Source organism: Oryzias melastigma, linkage group LG10 (genome assembly GCF_002922805.2).
Source record: "Oryzias melastigma strain HK-1 linkage group LG10, ASM292280v2, whole genome shotgun sequence".
Taxonomy (NCBI): Eukaryota; Metazoa; Chordata; class Actinopteri; order Beloniformes; family Adrianichthyidae; genus Oryzias; species Oryzias melastigma.
Window position 1 is genome coordinate 11,128,730 of NC_050521.1, and position 18,831 is coordinate 11,147,560.

The 18,831-nt window shown below is 38.3% G+C and overlaps 2 protein-coding genes across 2 annotated transcripts; both read left to right on the forward strand.

Moving 5' to 3' along the window:
• The first annotated feature begins 1,220 nt into the window (after positions 1–1,220).
• atl3 (atlastin 3) lies at positions 1,221–12,122 on the forward strand. Its single transcript, XM_024283294.1, has 14 exons — positions 1,221–1,372; positions 2,536–2,758; positions 3,284–3,418; positions 5,123–5,227; positions 5,313–5,363; positions 7,137–7,193; positions 7,278–7,370; positions 7,439–7,577; positions 7,655–7,782; positions 7,855–7,911; positions 7,986–8,057; positions 8,130–8,321; positions 8,433–8,672; positions 10,575–12,122. Exons 2-14 carry the CDS (start codon positions 2,555–2,557, stop codon positions 10,635–10,637), a joined length of 1,536 nt encoding a protein of 511 aa, XP_024139062.1. The 5' UTR covers positions 1,221–1,372; positions 2,536–2,554; the 3' UTR covers positions 10,638–12,122.
• A 2,601-nt stretch (positions 12,123–14,723) lies between these two features.
• cfl1 (cofilin 1) lies at positions 14,724–18,592 on the forward strand. Its single transcript, XM_024283295.2, has 4 exons — positions 14,724–14,907; positions 17,026–17,336; positions 17,408–17,484; positions 17,687–18,592. Exons 1-4 carry the CDS (start codon positions 14,905–14,907, stop codon positions 17,797–17,799), a joined length of 504 nt encoding a protein of 167 aa, XP_024139063.1. The 5' UTR covers positions 14,724–14,904; the 3' UTR covers positions 17,800–18,592.
• The last annotated feature ends 239 nt before the right edge of the window (positions 18,593–18,831 follow it).

Below are 18,831 nucleotides of genomic sequence, written 5' to 3' on the forward strand. Positions count from 1 at the left end.
GGCAAGACTGTCAGACGGCTGTTGAAGTTGGACTGTATATGACATATAGATTGTCTGGAAAACAGTGTGAGAAGCAATGTGGATCCCGTTAAAAGTTGTTTTTAATGATTCTGAATTCATCCAAACACATTTCAATGAGTTGCTGTTTAAGAGAATTCTGTGAAGGTACTACAAGATAGCTTTTAGGATGACGTCACAGCAGCACCAGCGCGTGGCACATAACAAGAAACAGAAAAGCCTGTAGTAAGCATTTTCAGCTGTGTTAAAATAAGTGTTCTGACAAGTAAGCAGTTGGACCATTCATGTCCTCTTTGATAACACGGCAAGCAATGCTTTACATTTGTCCGCAGCTCACCGGTCGCTTCATTCCTAACTTGTTGAGAGACAGCAGTCAGATTTCTTTGATTCTAGATTCAATAGATGTTTTCTCCAGAGCTTCTGTCTGAAACTCAATCTGAAGACCAAAACACTTTTTATTATTACATTAAAGAGTTCTGTTTTAATTGTCAGTCACTTAATTATATGAAAAATAAAAATGGCTTAAAATTACTTAGTTTTGTTAAGAAATATAAAATTAGTGAGAACCCCTGACAAAAGTTAAGTTGTGTGTGTGTTTTTTTTTACTTATTTATTTTTTATGTTTATGTATACTATTATGTAAGTCTCTAATGTGTTGTTTTATATATGTCTCAAATGTTATGTTGGATAATTATGGTTGTTGTTACATGTACATGTTACATGTTGTTACATGTATTGTTGTTGATAATGATATTGCAGATCTATGTATTGTAACTCAGTTGTAAATAAAGTTTTTTTTAAAAAATCACAACTTCTTTACATCATGTGATATATACACACACAAACACATATATATATATATATATATATATATATATATATATATATATATATATATATATATATATATATATATATATATATATATATACTTTTTTTTAGCACCATTAGAGGGTGCCATACGCAAATTTGAATTTGTACTCCACACCCTCAAACACAAAGCTGTTGCTAAGCTACAAAGTGCGTTTCATGCGTAAAAGCATCTTGAATATCATTTGTATAAACGCAAACGCCCAGCCCCTGTTTTGCAAACCCTGCGAGGTGTTTCCGTTTTCATCGTTCCATATTCAAACTTCATTTCCCAGAAGGCGTAGTGACGATAACATGGGTTGTGTAGTTTTTGAGGTCTGAGTTAGAGAGACGACCAAGGAAACAACCTCTCCATTGAACTACATTTCCCATCACTTCTTGCGTGAGGTCAAATGTGAGATCACAGCATTTTGAGGTGGAAAGTTGTGGCACCGAAAAAAATTAGTCGTTTCCAGACTGATGAGCTCGTGTTGAAGCAGAGAAGGTAAAGTGTAACATTTAAACAGCTTAAGTTAGCAGAAAACCTCTCCAGATGACGTTTAAACATTAAAGGGTTTTATTAGGTTTTTATTTAGCGGTTGTTCTGTTTAGTAACTTGTTTAAAGGAAGTTAGCACTTTGTTTTTGTGTGAGTACGTTAAGCTGCGCCCCTGTTAGCTACATTATCTTTTTTAGTTTTAAAAATGAGCTCTGTAGTTTAAAATCTACGCAAACGGGTGTACTTTATGTATCAAACCCATTTGAAAAGAATTTTTATTACTTAATTACTTTAAAGGAACTTCTGATAACGTTTTATTGGCTGACAACTTTTATGCTAGTTTTTATAGCTTATAACAACAAATAATAAAAATAAAAAACAAATGAAAATATGGTCGTTTGTCGATTTTAGAAGAGAAAGGGGGAACAAAAGGTGAATTGCAATCAAATCCTATTGACTCCAACATTTCGGTGGTAAGCTTCTCAACAAAATAAAAAAGATAGCTTTTAAAAAGTAGTGATAGTTTGATCTTTTGTCAAAGGGACCTACTTAGTATATATCAAATACTGCAGATTTTCTAGTTTAGAACCCAGAATCTTCAAATTTGATCAAAGAAATGTCTTAAGTTGCAGTGTTTTTTTGTTTGTTTGTTTGTTTGTTTTGTTTTTTATAGATAAATAAATTCTAAAATAAGAAAAAAAGAACACAACATTAGAGCTCTGAACGCAGCTCGAATGAGGGAAAGCTCTCCACAGCGTGGAGAATCTGTCAGCTGCAGGCGGAGCAGCATGACACCCATAAATGCTGCCTGCAGCTTGTTTTACATAGAGGTCAACATTGTCTAATCAGTGCTTCTCAAAAATATTAGCTGCCATAGACAAAATTATGTAAAAAGCTTTTTAAATGCATTGATTCAATTTTTTTTAGAAAGTTTTTAGAGCTAAAGTTATGCTGGATTTTATTCTTGGGTTAGTTGGCATTATTTTTTTTATTTGCCTCTTACACTAGATGAGTGTTTTATTTTGATATGATCAAAACAAGCTGGACGCATAATTTTCTTCTTGGTGATCCTGAGTAAATTCTTCAAATTATTTAATATTTCTATGACTTTTGTACTTTAGACAATAATCAAACAGATTAAAAAACCTAATGACTTTTCTGACTTTGCAGGGGCCAAGACTTCAGCAGAATGGGAATCGAACCCGGTCCAGTCCAAATCATCAGTGTATCCAAGGATGATCACTCCTTTGAGTTGAACACAGAAGCTCTGGCCCAGATTCTGCTGGCTCCAGAGGTCAGGAACAAACATGTGGTGGTTCTGTCAGTGGCTGGAGCTTTCAGGAAGGGCAAAAGCTTCCTACTTGATTTCATGATTCGCTACATGCACAGAAAGGTGAGCCAGTGTCCCTCATTTCTGCATTTGATTAAAATCCTGTACCCCTAAAGAGTAATGCATGCTGGGATAGTGTTCGATTAATAAATGTTTTTTTTTTGGTGCAGCAGAATTCTACTGAAAAACTCTCCTGTCACCTTAGAGGTATTCAAATTTAGAAGTCACTGAACTTGTCTATGGAATGAAAACACATGTACATGTATGGCCAATCCTCATTGTAATATGCAAACAAACTTGTTTGTGTAAATGGAGTAACAGATTTAATTTGAGGCCTCTGAAGGAGTGACCTTACTGCAAATGTCCTATTTGGTCTGCTGACATTCTTTAAAAAGAGATAACATTTGAAGTACTCTTCTGTTATTATGTTTTCCATTCTTATTTGCTGTGAAATGGTGTGATACACAACCTTGTTTGGTTTCGCACAGTGTTTTATGGTATTTCTACAGTGACAATGTGATAGAACAAAATGCTTAGTAAGTCTGACTTTAACAGGACAGATGTTCACAACTGTTTGCGTTTCCACAGGAGGACAAGAACTGGCTGGGTCGGGATGATGAGCCTCTGACTGGTTTTTCATGGAGAGGGGGTTCAGAACCAGAAACGACAGGCATTCAGCTCTGGAGTGAAGTCTTTGTGGTCCAAAAGAGTGATGGATCAGAGGTATGGCTGCACGTGTTTTTAGAACAGATGCAGTTTCTTTAAAAAAAGCTATATGTATACAAATGCATCTGCTGCTGTTGTAAATCTATAAGTCTTCATTTCAGTTTTTGTTTCTATTTTTGTTTGATTTAATACATTTTAGTTTAGGATGATTTTTTTTGCACAGCGGGAAAATAAATGTTCACTTCAGCTTCATATGGGACTATTTTTTAAATTTGATTGTCAGTAACATCCTGGTATTTTGGAATAATCTTTATTATAATGATCTGGAAGGTTTCTAAATTTTAACAAGTTTTCATCTTTGTCCCTTGATCCTTTGTAAACTAGAGCTTTATAATGAAAGTGAACTGAAATGTTCTGGATGAGATAAGCCTGTCTACGCACATTCTCATATATCTTAAACCTAAAATGTGATTTTATTTTGAAAAATCTAATGAGTCAAAAACATCATCAGGACACTGGACTGCCCAAAATGTTCTATCATTGCTAATAGCAACTGGATCCCTGAGCTCTCGTTCGCCGTCCCCGGGCCATATCAGGGGCCCCTGCGTGTCACTGGTATCAGCCCTCCCCACCTGGTGGCAGGTCTCGGTCACTTCTCCCTGTTGGTTCTGGCAGCTAAAACTCAATGAAGTTCGGCTTCTCTTTCAACCCCGTTGTGAAAGCAGAACATGTGCATCACAAGAGGCCCTCAGCTGGAAGCTGTGTGTTCATTTACTGGACCGGACATGCAATTACACTTTAAAGTCCAACTCCAACTATACTTTTATCTTTTGTAAAAGCGTCGCAAGTGGTCTTTTAATTTTTATTTTGCAGTTTTTAGCCAAAATCAAAACGGCTTTGTGTTTTTTTAAGACATATTTTCAGAAATTCCCCTCTGGGTTGTAGGCGGGGCTGTTGGTGCAGAGGTAACCCTATGTTAAATATTCGGGATTCCTTTGTTCACAGCCTCTCCTGCTAGTTTAGAGTCCCGAGGCTAACATTAGCATAGGAAATAAAAACGTGTGCAATATTGGCACCATCCAGTCGTACAGTTTGGAGCCAGATACCAGCTCAGACGAGGAAAAGAAAGAGATTTCTTAATTTATTTGTCTTCAAGTGGATGCATTAGAATGGAGCAGAGTTGCTGCGTCATAAATCTGAGCTTTTTGGGGTTTTTATCTGCTCCTGATGCATTAAAATTTGAGTAAAGAAATACTCAGAGATGCAGTTGTAATCTTAAAGGGGTCATACCATGCTTTTCTTAAGTTTTTCTAAGTAAACTGTATCCATATATATGATCATACTAAACACTAAAAAAAAAAGAGCTGTCAGGCGATTCAAAATTTTAATCGCAATTAATCACACTTTGTCCATAGTTAACTCGCGATTAATCGCAAATTAATATGTGTCCTTTTTTTAGGAAAAAAATGTGTGCTTCGTGGAATTTAGCAGTTCTACATTAATTATGAAAACAAGAATGACAAAATTAATAGTTTTCATCAGAAATACTTTATTTTGTAACATTATATTGAGATAAACTTTCTTAACAATAAAAGGCTGTAACATAAAATGCCTAACAAAAGCCCAAGTGCAAGTGAAGGGCATTTTAAATTCAAAACTTCAATCAACGTTCAGTAAAATAAAATAAAAAAAATCAAAAATAAAATTTCCATAACACTTTCATGTTCATTTTTTGTGTGTGTTTTCTTGTGTCTGCTGCAGGTGGCTGTTGTCCTGATGGATACTCAGGGAGCATTCGATGACCAGTCTACCGTGAGGGACTGTGCCACCATCTTTGCCCTCAGCACCATGACCAGCTCCGTACAGGTGGAGCATCTGCTTTGATTACCACCAACCCCGAAGCTTTTCTGTTCGCTGCTGTCACGTGTATTTATGTGGGTTTTATTTGCAGATCTACAATCTCTCACAGAATGTTCAGGAGGACGACTTGCAGCAGCTGCAGGTACGATCTATGTCACATCCTGTAGAGGATGGCATGTTATTGCTGTATCTTCCTGTCTTCAGCTTCATCTCAAGTCTTCTCAAACACAAGAAGCAATGAATTGAATTTTATTTTATTTATATAGCCCAGTATCACAATACAGTTGTCTTAATGGTAATTGTAGAAATTTGTTAATCTATCAGAGTTCAGAGACTTTTTTTTAAAAATTTAACTTGCTGAACAATGTTGCCGTCATAGTGTCAGGCTGGTTTCACCGTGGAGAGGCGAGTCATCATAGAATGGGAGCCGGGATTCTTCAAGAATGTTCTGCTGACTCACCTTTTCCAAAAACACTTCCCTTCTAAAATGGTTGACACCCGAACACGCCTGCTGCTGCACTACTGTACCTGTTTGACTGGTACTTTTAAATAAACAGGTTTATATTTTGAGAAAAGCTGGGATTTTTCTCAACACTAAAGCCAAAACATTTGCCTACTAACATTTTTACATTGTTGGATTTGTATGAAAACCTTAAGGCTAAATTTAAATGAGTAAATCATGCTGGTGTTCAACATAGATATCAGAACTCTGTCACTCAAAACAAAAGCAGCTATCAGTTGGGATAAATTACTACTATGTTTTACACACACAGATCAGAATGAAATGCACCTAAAACTAAATACACCCTGTACCTTTAATCTGAATCGATTCTCTGTTAACCTAAAATGATATACACTGGTCCTCAGCTGTATTACAGTCTTGCAGATTTTTATTTAGCACAATTTTGCATATTTTTGTTTCTTCTAGCACAGGGGTGGGCAAACCTTGTGACTTGTGAGCTAAAAAGTGTTCTAAAATTTGACAGAAGGGCCGGACCAGGACCACACACCTCATAGAGGAAAGAAATATGGAGTACAATATCCACCAAAACTCTCCCACGAGCGTATATCAAACTCCACGCACACAGGGAACGTTCCACGGGCGCAGGACAGTCTCCACGCCCGCTCCTCAACTCCTGCACGCTCGTGAAATCTCGTGGGAGTATTCCTACACTCCTGTTACCTCGCCTGTGAAAGTATTCTTACACTCCTAAAACTAGTTCCGCCCCCTTATGGAGGACTGTCGACTAATCGGGTAACGCTCAAAGAGGATGTTAAACATCTTTGCCGTCATTAACTTTAAACCAATTAAACATAAAGACAATGAAGATGATAGTTTTTTTACATTTTTAATGAATCGTGCAGCCTCTGTCCTTCAGTAGGTTCTGTGATTAAAACAAGAATGAGGTCAACATCTGAAACAAGAAGCTATTTTTATCAAGATAAAGTTTTGGTCTCTCTGACTCAAATATAAAAAAAGTGCATTTTTTGGTGTTGAACGCTCACAACGTTGTTCAACTTTACAACAGTCTGACTCCATATAGTATAAAGTAACGACTAATCGACTATTAAATTAGTCGTTGACTATTTTAGTCGACTAATCGTGGCAGGCCTAGATCTGAGTTTTCAGTTTTCCATCTGCGTTTACATTCGGTTTATGTTGTAGAAAAGTAGACGGGATGTGACTTTATCCCACAATCCCTCACTCCAACTGTTGCTGTTTAGGAGCTTGAAGAAAACATTCACAGTATGTGCTGAGCTGAAGGAATTAATGTGGTTGCAGAAAAAATGCAAACGCTTTAAAAGACTCTATGAAATGGCAACATTGATCATTTTGAGATTACGGTAGATAAAATTATGCAAATGATTTCAAAATGATCTCATTTTTGATCTCATTCCTGCTGTCTGCTTCCAGCTTTTCACAGAGTATGGACGTCTCGCCTTGGACGAGATATTTCTGAAACCCTTCCAGGTACGGGAGAGATCAAGTGAGGTTTCATTTATTTTTGTTTCAAATGAATGTTTAGTCATCAGTGCTGCCCCTCTGTCCCTGCAGTCCTTGATGTTTCTGGTGAGAGACTGGAGTTTTCCCTACGAATACGAGTACGGCTTCAAGGGTGGAAATGATTTCCTGGATAAGCGACTACAGGTTCCTTTTTTTTTTTTTTTTTAATGAATCGTGGTAAATGTTAGGATTGAAAGTGTTTTCTCTCATAGGTGAAGGAGGCCCAACACGAGGAGCTGCAGACAGTCAGGGAGCACATCCACTCCTGCTTCACCAACATCTCCTGCTTTTTGCTGCCTCATCCGGGGTTGAAGGTTGCCACCAGTCCTGGTTTTAAGGGACAACTTTGTGGTAAAACCCTCAAATGAACTCATTTCTAATATTCAGAATACAGTTCAGACCATTGAGTGGAGGATTTCTCTTGTTAGATGTGTCCCCAGAATTTAAAGAGCAGCTGCAGAGTCTGATTCCTAAACTGCTGCATCCAGACCGGCTGACTGAGAAAGAGATTAACGGAAACAAAGTCACGTGTCGAGGCCTGCTCGAGTTCTTCAAGGTAAATTATCCCCCTTGCAGATCTGCTGATGCGGAACCCGTGAGTCACGGGCTTTAATTTCTGTGTAACCAGGCGTACATAAAGATCTATCAGGGAGAAGACCTTCCCCAGCCAAAAACTATGCTTATGGTATGAACAGTACCCCATTCAATCAAGTCATATGTTCTACACTCCAGTATGAACATGTATGTTTAACTCTCAAGGCTACAGCAGAGGCCAACAACCTGGCAGCAGTGGCAGCTGCTAAAGATCAGTATCAGAAGAACATGGAGAAGGTGACTTTGTGCACACACATTACACTCTGATGATCCAGCGACGGACTGGTTTTCAGCTGTCTTTTGTGGCAGGTGTGTGGGGGCGACCTCCCTTACGTGGCTCCTGAGTCGCTCCAGGAGAAACATATCTTCTTCTCTGGAGAGGCTCTTCACACCTTTTCATCCACGAAAAAGATGGGCGGGCAGGAGTTTTGCGACCGTTACCGAGCGCAGCTGGAAAAAGAGCTGGAAGAAATGTGGCAGTCTTTGAGCAAGCACAATGAGGTGGTTTTTTGTTAATTTGTTTGTTTTATGTGAAGATGATGACTCGTGAATGTAATGTGCTCCCATTTGATCCTGACTGGTCCTCAGTATCAGCTTTGTGTTCTTTTGTAGTCTAAAAACCTCTTCAGCGCCTTCCGGACTCCCGCCGTGCTCTTCGTCCTGGTCTGCCTCCTCTACGTGCTGTCAGGCGTCTTGCTCTTTGTCGGCCTGTCCACTTTCGCCATGGTGTGTGACTGCAGTCTGGGCTTGATCATGATCGCCATGCTGACGTGGGCCTTCATCCGCTATTCCGGCCAGTACCGGACTGTGGGCGGAGCCATCGACCAAGCTGCAGGTGTTGTTCTGGAGCAGGTAAGACGAAACGGGCTGGAGCCACATGTGGAATTATATGTCATAGCTGTATGTGCCTTTTAAATTCACTAGAGGGAGCAATTGCTGCATGAAAAGTGTTTTATTTAAGTTTTTAATGATAAAAGAATGTTAATGAAATATAAATAAGGGACAGCACCAATCTGTTTATTCAATTTGTTCATGTTCGGGACTCTGTATCAGCAAATACACAAAATCGATTGGGTTGGATCGGGCCCAATAAAACCTGATCAGGACATCCCTAGTTACAGTGAATGTTTACCCTGTTTGGCCCACTACTAAGGTGTGTTTGGGATTTTGGCCCCCTGTGTGAGTTTGACATCCTTGATTTAAATAATGGTTTAGGAAAGAAAGATGCACATATAAGACAAAATAAGACAAACATTCAATTTCACTGAAAAGGGTCAAGTTAATTTGCTATTTTCCCCTGTTTTTCTTTTTTTCCCTCTGCAGTTTATACAGTTTTATTTTTTTAAGCTAAAAGAGCTAAAAGTGGCTCAAACATCAGTTATGAGCTTGGTTTTCAGACTATCTGCATGTGCTTTTTAAGCATCTGTGCACTTGTGTTGATGTTTTACATGATGAGTAAAAGTTATACCTTCATTTATATGGCGAACAGCAATAAAAGTCGGGTGGTGATGTTAAACAATAGACAGGACTGATGGGATTTGTAAATGAGCAATGTTTTGTGTAGTGTGCATGAGTGTTTCTGGAGGAGAATCGTGTCTTTATATATAACTTTTAACATAAAAAGAGGTTATAACACTTAATGCAAGTTTTTTCCTGTTTAATCAGGGAAGAGATGCTAAACAAAACCCTCAAAAAGTGAACATTTGAGCCCATCAGACCTATTTTTAAGTTTACTTCATTATTTTAAATAGTTCAAATGTGTCTTCAAATACAGAAGACAAAAACGGCCTGCCCTACTTTTGTTTTTCATTTTTATCTCCAAAAAACGAGATCATAACTTATTATAACGAGAAAACGAAGTTCATTTTTTCGAGAAGGCAAAGTTAGTTTTCTTCTGATAACGAGATAATAACGAAAACTTTAGTGTCCCCCTCTTCCTGACCTGCACTGAGACGCCGAGGCATCACCTGTTTTATGTCTCTTTATTTTGTGGTTAACAAAAACAGCAGAAGAACACTCCACAAAAGTTGTTTTTTTTAGTCTATTTTTTATTTTAGTTGTGGGTCTACACTCGTCTGACACCTGCATTCCGTCTCACGCCCTCCGTCCCTTTATTTCCCCAAAACCGAGCAGGTTGATTGACAGAATTCAGGGCCGACGAGAATCTGCGCATGGTGCGTTCACTGAACTCCGGACATTAGCAGCCCCAAACAGCCACTCAGCCCAACTCTGTCCGCTTTTATGATTTTTATACAATCCGCAGCAAAACAAAGACGTTTTTAAGAAAAAATGTCGACACTATTGAGGCAATAAATTATATTTGGATCAGTTCTGGTGTTTGACATTTTCTCTGATAAACTGCTTTGTTTTGCTGTTGATGTCCAGAGCTCAGTGAACGCACCATGCAGAAACGCTTGTCGGCCTTGGGTTCTGTCAATCAACCCGTTTGTTCGGGGAATGAAGAGGTTTAAAGAGCATAGATCCACTGTTAAATGAAATCAACTTTTGTGGAGTGTATTCTTCTACTATTTTTGTTGTTAACCACAAAATAAAGAGGCTTAAAACATGTAAAGTCTCTGTGTCTCTGTGCGAAAAAGGAAGAGGAGGACGCTTCATTCTTTGTTCTTGATTATCTCGTTATAACGAGAAAACAATAAAAAAAAAAAAAGTAGGGCAGGCCGTTTTCAGCTTCCATATATGCATTTGAAAGCATTTATCTGCTTCAGCAAATGATTGTACTTGTGTTTGTTTCAGGCCACTGTGATGTTGAACAAGTCGAGAGGAGCAAACGCAACAACCCTGAAGAAATCCAACTAGAACCCGCCCCCCTCTCCAGACACCAGTCTGGGTTCATGCAAGCAGCACACAATAACACAAGCACACTTTCAACACTAAAGCCTTATCATGCATCAACGACATCAGTAAAAGCACAATACCAGGTCACCAGCATCTCTACTATGCAGCATCAGAATCCGGTTTAAAGGACTTGAGCGTGTCGGTTCATGTCTGCAGAACAAACTGCCCTTGTTTTATAACTTTACTGTTAATCTTAAAAGGACAAGTCAGTGTTTACATGTATATGTCAAAAAAGAAACGCGTTATCTTCTTTTCCAGGTCAATTCATCTTCCTTAGCTGGATATGTGGTGAGAGATCAGGTCAGAGTGTCTTTTGAGGCTTCAAAGGTTCTCCTTTAAACTGCTTTAAAGCATTAGCATACATACTATATTTCTTGAATTTGAATGCATTCCTCTTAATTTCCACTGCAGGTTGATGAAATCATTTTCTTCTTCGACAGAAAATTCTTTATTATTACTACATAAAACCGAAGATGCTGTAAAATTCTCAATATTATAAATAAAAGATCTTATAAAGTTAAGCCAATGAACATTTAACCAAAGAGTAAGCTTTAAATGTGTTTGTTTTCTTCTGCAGTTTATGCCTTAACACTTTAGCTGTAAAATATTATCCTGACTGAAGAGTTTTACTTCAGTAACTCTTATGAATCCCAAATGACAAGCACGATATTTGAATAGAGCAAAAGAAAAAATAGGCTCCTGCTGTGCATGAGACCACAGCTGGTTCATGGTGCTTTTTAGAAGACTGCAATGTTTTTGATTACATTCAGATACTCTGTTCTGATTACAAATGTTTTAAACTCATATTTTGAAGAAATTACTACACATTATAAATCCCTTTGTTGCAGCAAATAATATGTACAAATTGGCCAGCATGAAATTGTAAATAAGAAAACAAAAGTTGCTTGTTTGGCTGCCCTCATTCTTCTGACAGAGGAGTCAGTGGACCAATCAGCTGTAGATTTTTTTGTCATGTGACATGTTCTATAACCAGTAGCCAACTCATGAAGCATGTTGGGATTTTAAAGAATAATGGCTATTTGCACCACATCTCTGAATATCATTGTGAACGTCATGACAGTAGTTAAGTCCTTTAAGCGCTCAAAGTTAGGATTCATACTTATAAAACTTTATTCCTGCATATGTTGAATTGTTGTATTAAAACAGGGCCAAAATATTTGTAGAATTCAAAACCTTTGACCATCATGATGCACTTTTGTACGTCTCTTTCCACAAGAGGAGGAGGCACCTTCAGGATGTCTTACTAGCAGTTCAAATTGCACTTCCTGTCCTCTTTGGTGCTTTTTGCACATTCCCTTTTCAAAAGTGATCCATGCATGCAATGTTGCTGTGACTGCCATTGTAATCATCTCATGCAGGGCTGCTGTTGCAGTGATTAATGCTGTTTTATACTGAATAAATAAAGCTTGGCACTGGTAAACAGAGCTGGATGTTCTTTATTTTTATCAACAAATTCATCATTGTTACATTATTCCAGCAAAAACTAAATTTGCTTTCAGCAACATGAATCAAGAGTGAATGAATTACAGTATCTTTTTTGTAGTACCGGTATTAGAAAAATCCTATTTGTACCACGTTTAGTGTATTTTTAAACAATGGATCGTTCTTTGTGTGTCACTATTATGTGGTTTGAATTTATTAAAGTAAAAACAGAAAATTCAACTTTTTCAGCCAGATGGAAATTGTCAAACGGGGTTGAAGGGTAAAAGGACTGAGTGTAAACACACCCTATGTAGTTGTGTCGCCTCCTAACCTTTTAGGTCTTCAACTAATACTAAAGCATAATCTACCTTTACCAGGTTCTTGCTTGTTTGATGTAGTTTATGGTCGGGTTTAGTTTTTTGGCCTTTTGTTATTTTTCCATCCATATTTTTTCCATTTTTAGTTCACAGAACCACCAGAGACAGTGGAAGGGTACACCCAAACAGATTTAGAGCCATCAATTAATCTCTGAAACATGGTTTTGGTATGTGGGAGGAAGTCGGATTGCCCGGTGAAAGTCCCCGGTGTATGGGGAGAACATGTAAACACCCCACAGAAAGCTCCCAGCTGGGATTTGAACCAAGACCTTCTCACTGTGAGGTAGGAAGAGCACTGTGCCACCATACAGCCCCAATTTGCCATTTTATTTAATCAAGTTTGATATATCACATCTTTAGTTTTTCTCTCTGTGATGCAACCTTTTTCAATTTGTCATTCATATTTTTATGCATCTTGTTGGCATAATTTAGTATACTTTCAAAACTAATTTAAGAAAATGCGCCAATAACCAAAATAGTTCCATAGCTAACTACAAATGTCAGTTACCAGTGTGACTGCTGTGATTAAGGGGACCTGTAGTCATTTATTTTTTCTATGGTTTATGTGTATTCAGAAAACACTTTTGCTCCAGGTGGAGTGGCAGTTGGCAGTCTAGCCTCACAGTGAGAAGGCCCTGATATGACCTCTCCTCTATTCTTCATTATTTAGTTTTCAATTAGTTCTGCATGCCTCTGTTGGCGCAGTGCAATTCATGTGTTGTCCTTCGTTCCCATTCTCGTCCGGGGAGAGCGGGAGAGATTTCAGTTTCCAAGAGGCTCGTTTGAGTTCCTGTTCCTGGTAGTGGACCTCGTCACTGGCTTGTTTGGCGTCTCGGAGTGGGAGAGAATCAAGGAGGCTCATCAGTGTACCTGTTCTAGGCTGTTGACCTCGCCTCTGGCACGTCTTGCATCCTCAGCGGTCCCCTAGCCCATATGGATGCAGCTCATCTGCTATTAAAACATGTAGTTATAGAGTTAACAATCCTGGTAAATTCTGGGAGAGGATCCCTCCTTCATGTGGACGTCCATGAGGTTTCTTTTTTTTTTTTTCCACCCAAGTTTGTTTTTAGGATTTTTTCCGTACTGAGAAGGAGGGTCAAAGGGCATGGATGGGGCTAGCTGTATGATAAGTGTATATGTAAGCATGACTGAAGAATAAAAACTAAAACTTTGAGTGTTGGGCCTCTAAATGCACTACTCAAATGGACTGAAACCTGTAAACCAGTCATTTTTGAGCATTGTTGCATGTCTTGCAGTGCATATAAACCCAATGTAAATTTACTAAATCTGATAAATACCACATATCAGATTTTGTGGTGCTGCATACAGTAAGTTAAATGATGTTACTCTAAATAAAGCACTAAGTTAGTGCTAAACCCCCGCCTTATGCAGCGGTAGACATAACGTGGCTCTGTTTACAGCCATGTCTCAAAAAACATTCATCTTTGTCTCCTTTGTGCAAATGAGTGAACCATTATTTTGTCTTCCCCATCATCTAGTCGCTCCTTCCTCTCCTCCGCCTCTCGTGCCGGAGCTTGGGTCTCCATCCTCCACGGCGCGCTCAGCAAAAGTCTTCCACGGTGAATTTCGTGGCTCTTGTTTCCTTTTATGGTGATCAGCGTCGCTGGCCGACCTCCTCCCGCCGCCGGCGAGGCGCGTTCACTGACCGCCGCTGCGCACAGCTCGCTTCCATATTTGGAAGTGAGTTCAACAAAAACGGCACAAAGGGGCGGGGCCTCAGGCGGAGAGGCGGGATTGGAGAGAGCTTCCACCCGTCCCAAAAACCTGCATGACGCCTGTCAGCCGCGAGCCGCTTTTAACCATTCAGTACGTCATTATGTCAAATGTTTCTGCACGTATTCACCTGAAACTATACATTTAATGTTGGAGAGTCAACATGCGCCTTAAATTTGGTAGTAACAAAATAAATAAAATTAAAAAATCGCTACATGTATGCTAATAATTTATATATTTTTTTAAATAAAGCTTAAAATTCCCAACTATTTTATCTGGTAGCGTTTGATCTGTAACATTATAGAATATCATAGAAAAAAATGTTGAAAATTTCTAAACAATTTTCTACATTTATAATAATAATTAATATATTAAGTAAGATATACAAAATATACATCAACTTATGTGGGCACTTTTTCTTATCATTTCATAGTTGATTGTTATTTTACTTTTTTCTAGTTTTTTTTTTAATCAAAAATACATTCTTGCATAACCTGAGACAAAAGTGTTTTTGTTTTCATCTGTGACTACACAATAGAAACCATCTCTCGTGCACTTTGCTCCAGCCAGGACCGCGCGTCTATGCGCGCTCCCGCTCAGTGAGTGAGCGTAACAGAATTCAGCATCACTCCATTCAATTTCTACCAGACGCAGATCTATTCACAGCTGCCACAATGGTGAGTTTCACGTGGTTCGCCCTGTTTGCCGGTCTGAATAACTATTCGCAGTTTTCTTTGGGTTTACTTGTTATTTTTATTTTATTTTATTTTATTTAATAAATAAGGTATAGTTGTGTGCCGCAGGAGTCGGCTTCTGGATACAGACGCGACCAGCTATTTGCTTGGAAGTTAGATATCTACTATTTTAACAGGATAAAGTGGATGCATTTGCACATTTTATAGTTTCCATAATACTATAAGCTTATTTTAACGAATGCAGAAAAACTAGCAGTCGTCTTAAAAACCACTGACGCCATTTCGCTCATCTTCGTGCTCCATTGCTTTAGAAAAAAAGGTGAAATCCCGGTTGCCATGACGCTACTTGAGCGAGGCTTGATGCCTCCAGCCTGAACTGCGCAGTACGGTCAGGCGCAGCAGCTAACAGCAGGATTAGCCAAGATAGCTAACGCTAGTTTAGTTAGCTAAGCGTTAGCTAAAGCGAAGAAAGACGCGGATTTTTGCTGCCATTAGCTGGGATTTTGTAATTTGTCTGTTCTTAGCTGCGTTATTTACACTAATGAACATGTCGTTTTAATAACATAGAATTTAATATTTATCCCACGTTAATTTTAAAGTCAACAGGCTCATTTGCTTATATATTAGGCAAGCGCTCATGTGGGCTTGCTGCATTTATTGCCCCACCCTAATTTGGTGTAAATATGTTGTTGTTATCTATTTTAAACTATTCTTATAATTCCATTCAGTTTACAGCTGATTTAGTGCATTTTCCCCACCCATTTAGTAAGTTTATAACAAGCATTATTTTACTATGTCACCATTATGTAACACTTGCTAAAGGCTCCAATGGAAGCCTAATATTTTTACTGTGAGGGATGCTCAATATCTTATCTGTGTTGTTGTGACACAGGTTTGTTTTGCCTCCTGTCTTAATCAGACAACTAACTTTGATGCAAGAAATGCACAAAAGTATTTATTGTAAACACATAAAGGAAACCTAAATACTTTTTGAATGAAAGCAGATCAGACTAATCACACAGTGCATATATGTTGGCTTTAGTTTCAAACATATTGGTTGTATTTTAGACCAAAGATAAAATTTTAACCTTAAGATTAGAGCTTTCAAGTTTCAAAAGAGTCTTGTATTTTTAGTTTTGCTACTTTTTATTTGATATCAACAAATTAAGGGAGAATTGAGATATGCATGGTATAAAGTTTAAACATTTAAACAGAGCTAAGAAGATATAACATTAGGAGAAAAACGCTTTTAATTGATTGAAAATGTTGATTCCATTGAGTTAACTATAAATATTGCTTATCTTTCTTTGAACAAACATGCAGGGTCTGTGGGTCGTGCTTTGGCGACTCACTGACTTTTCTGGTTTTTGTCTTAGCATTCTCCCTTATTTTCTATATAAAAAAACTACTGATGGGTTTTATTTTTGATGCTTCATAATATGAGATCATTTTCTTAAAAATTCTGAACACTATTGTTGAGAGAGAGTCCATAAAGCAGCCATGACTTTGCAAAGTGACTCATTTGCACTTGAACAGACATGCCATTGTTTAGGACTGAACCTCATGCCGCAATACTTAACGTCTAACTCCACCCATGTGGTCGTTGGTATGGGCTGACAGCGTCATTAAAACATGCAAATTCAGTCCTCCAGGCTCTTCTGTTGCCTTTATATTTCTGATATTATTAAAATATTTTGAAGAAGAAATATGGATCATGTTCCTTATTTTTGTTGAACATTTCTTTAAATATATCTACTGGTAATAGTTCCACTAGTTCATTTATTTTTAAGTATAAAGATGATTTTTAAATTGATGTGAACATCTAAAAATGTTTAGACCCACCTTCACTATCACTCAGTGAATTGTCCTGCCTTGAAGAACTCTGGGGAAGTGTGAGAGCTGCATGTAAGCATGCTGCTCTCGTATCTGCATTAGCTTGCTTTCATGTTTGCTGCTGGTCTATTTAAACCTGCAGCAGTTCAGACAGGAAAGGGCTAAAGATAAATGGTTTCAACATTCTTCAGATTTCATCAAACTCTCATAAAATAAATGATTTGCAATTGCAAGTTTTTTATAAAAAAAACACTGTTCTCTCCGCAGGCCTCTGGCGTTAAAGTCACAGATGAAGTTATTGCAGTCTTCAACGACATGAAGGTGCGTAAAGCTCAGGCCAATGAAGATGAGAAGAGGAGGAGGAAGAAGGCTGTTCTCTTCTGCTTGAGCTCAGACCTCAAAAACATTGTTCTGGATGATGGCAAAGAGATCCTCCAGGGGGACCTAGGCACCACCGTTCAGGACCCATACCAGCACTTTGTGAAGATGCTGCCTCCGGACGACTGCCGCTACGCTCTGTACGACGCCACGTATGAGACCAAAGAAACCAAGAAGGAGGACTTGGTCTTTATCTTCTGGTGAGTGAACTCATACGTCACATGAATATCTTTGACTGAGTTGGAGTAAATATTTCTGCCTCTTTTTCCAGGGCTCCAGACAGCGCTCCTCTGAAGAGCAAGATGATCTACGCTAGCTCAAAAGATGCTATCAAGAGAAAGTTTGAGGGTGAGGAGCTGAGTGGCCTTCATTTATTCAATACACCCTGTTACATAAAAACTTTTTTCACAACTATCTGATGTATGGTGCACAGATGGAGCAGATGTATTTGCACCTGCTTAATTATTGTGGAAGCTAATGTGTTGTTGGCAGAAGTCCTGCTGCAGTTTTCTTTTGACGAAAACCTCTCCATGGTTCCTTTTACCTTCAGGCATTAAGCACGAGTGGCAGGTGAACGGTTTGGAGGACCTCAAAGACCGACACACCCTGGCAGAAAAGCTTGGCGGTTCATCAGTGATCACCCTGGAAGGATCCCCTTTATAAATGAAGCAGCACTGCTCCTCAGCTTCAGCCGAGGCCCATCAGACACATCCGTTCAGTTGAGTCATTCCAGTTTGGCAGGGAAAGGGGGCTAAAGCAGAACCAGTAGGATTTATGGGACTTTCTGGGGAGGGATGTGTGTTTGGGATCAAATGAAAAAAGCATTCTGTTGGAGGGAATTGTCATTACAGTTCAAGAAAATGAACTACATGCACAGAATGGAAGCTATTGAAACAATTGTTGAAAGAAAAAAAAACAATAAAAATGGATAGACAAACTGTTTAATTATTCAAAGTTCAACTTGAATGAATGCTGGGAAAGGGACAGGCAGCGACAATTTAGTTTTGCAGACACTGAATCCTGACTAATTTGCTCTGATAATTTAATTTGATTTATTTTGTTTTGCCAAACTAATGGTTACGTTGGTGTGTTTGTAATTGTGTCTTGGTGTAATATGAATTAATACAATCTTGATTGCACAAGTTGTATGGACACTTATTTAACCAATATCTTAAATATATAGATTTTGTTTTTCTTGTTTTCATTCCATGTTCTCTGTTTTCCAACTTATTTCCAAAACCTCTCTTTTCTGATTGTGGGTCAGAAAATCTGGCCTCAAAAGAAGTAAACCGACGACATTCCTCACTTTGGGTAAAACCAGAACCTCCTCAGACTGAGACTGTTGATGTGAAGGCGACTGATGATGAGAATATGAAGGACCAATGATCAGAATATTGAATGGTTGATGTTTTGTATCGTCTCCTTATCTCTAATAAATAAAGCACTTAACCGCTGACATGCTGTAACTTTTTTTTCACTTTAAATTTGTGGGTTTTTTCTATTAGAAGTAATTTGGAGTTTATATAATGCTGTTTTGTTTTAATGTGAAAGAAAAGGCAGATAAAATGGTTTTAATCGCATAATTCAAGTATTTCTATTTATAATCCAGGCTTTCTCTTTGAGACTGGTTACAGATGAAGACATTTTTGCTCTCACTTTTGTTAGAATCAAACAATTAGATAATCTTTACTAACA

Excerpts from the sequence above, each read along its gene's own strand:
- atl3 (XM_024283294.1), top strand. The coding sequence starts at position 2,555 with ATGGGAATCGAACCCGGTCCAGTCCAAATCATCAGTGTATCCAAGGAT. Across the intron at positions 5,364-7,136 it reads ACGACTTGCAGCAGCTGCAG|CTTTTCACAGAGTATGGACG; the intron begins GTACGATCTATG and ends GTCTGCTTCCAG. Across the intron at positions 8,322-8,432 it reads CTTTGAGCAAGCACAATGAG|TCTAAAAACCTCTTCAGCGC; the intron begins GTGGTTTTTTGT and ends GTTCTTTTGTAG.
- cfl1 (XM_024283295.2), top strand. Across the intron at positions 17,337-17,407 it reads GACTTGGTCTTTATCTTCTG|GGCTCCAGACAGCGCTCCTC; the intron begins GTGAGTGAACTC and ends CTCTTTTTCCAG. Across the intron at positions 17,485-17,686 it reads TATCAAGAGAAAGTTTGAGG|GCATTAAGCACGAGTGGCAG; the intron begins GTGAGGAGCTGA and ends TTTTACCTTCAG.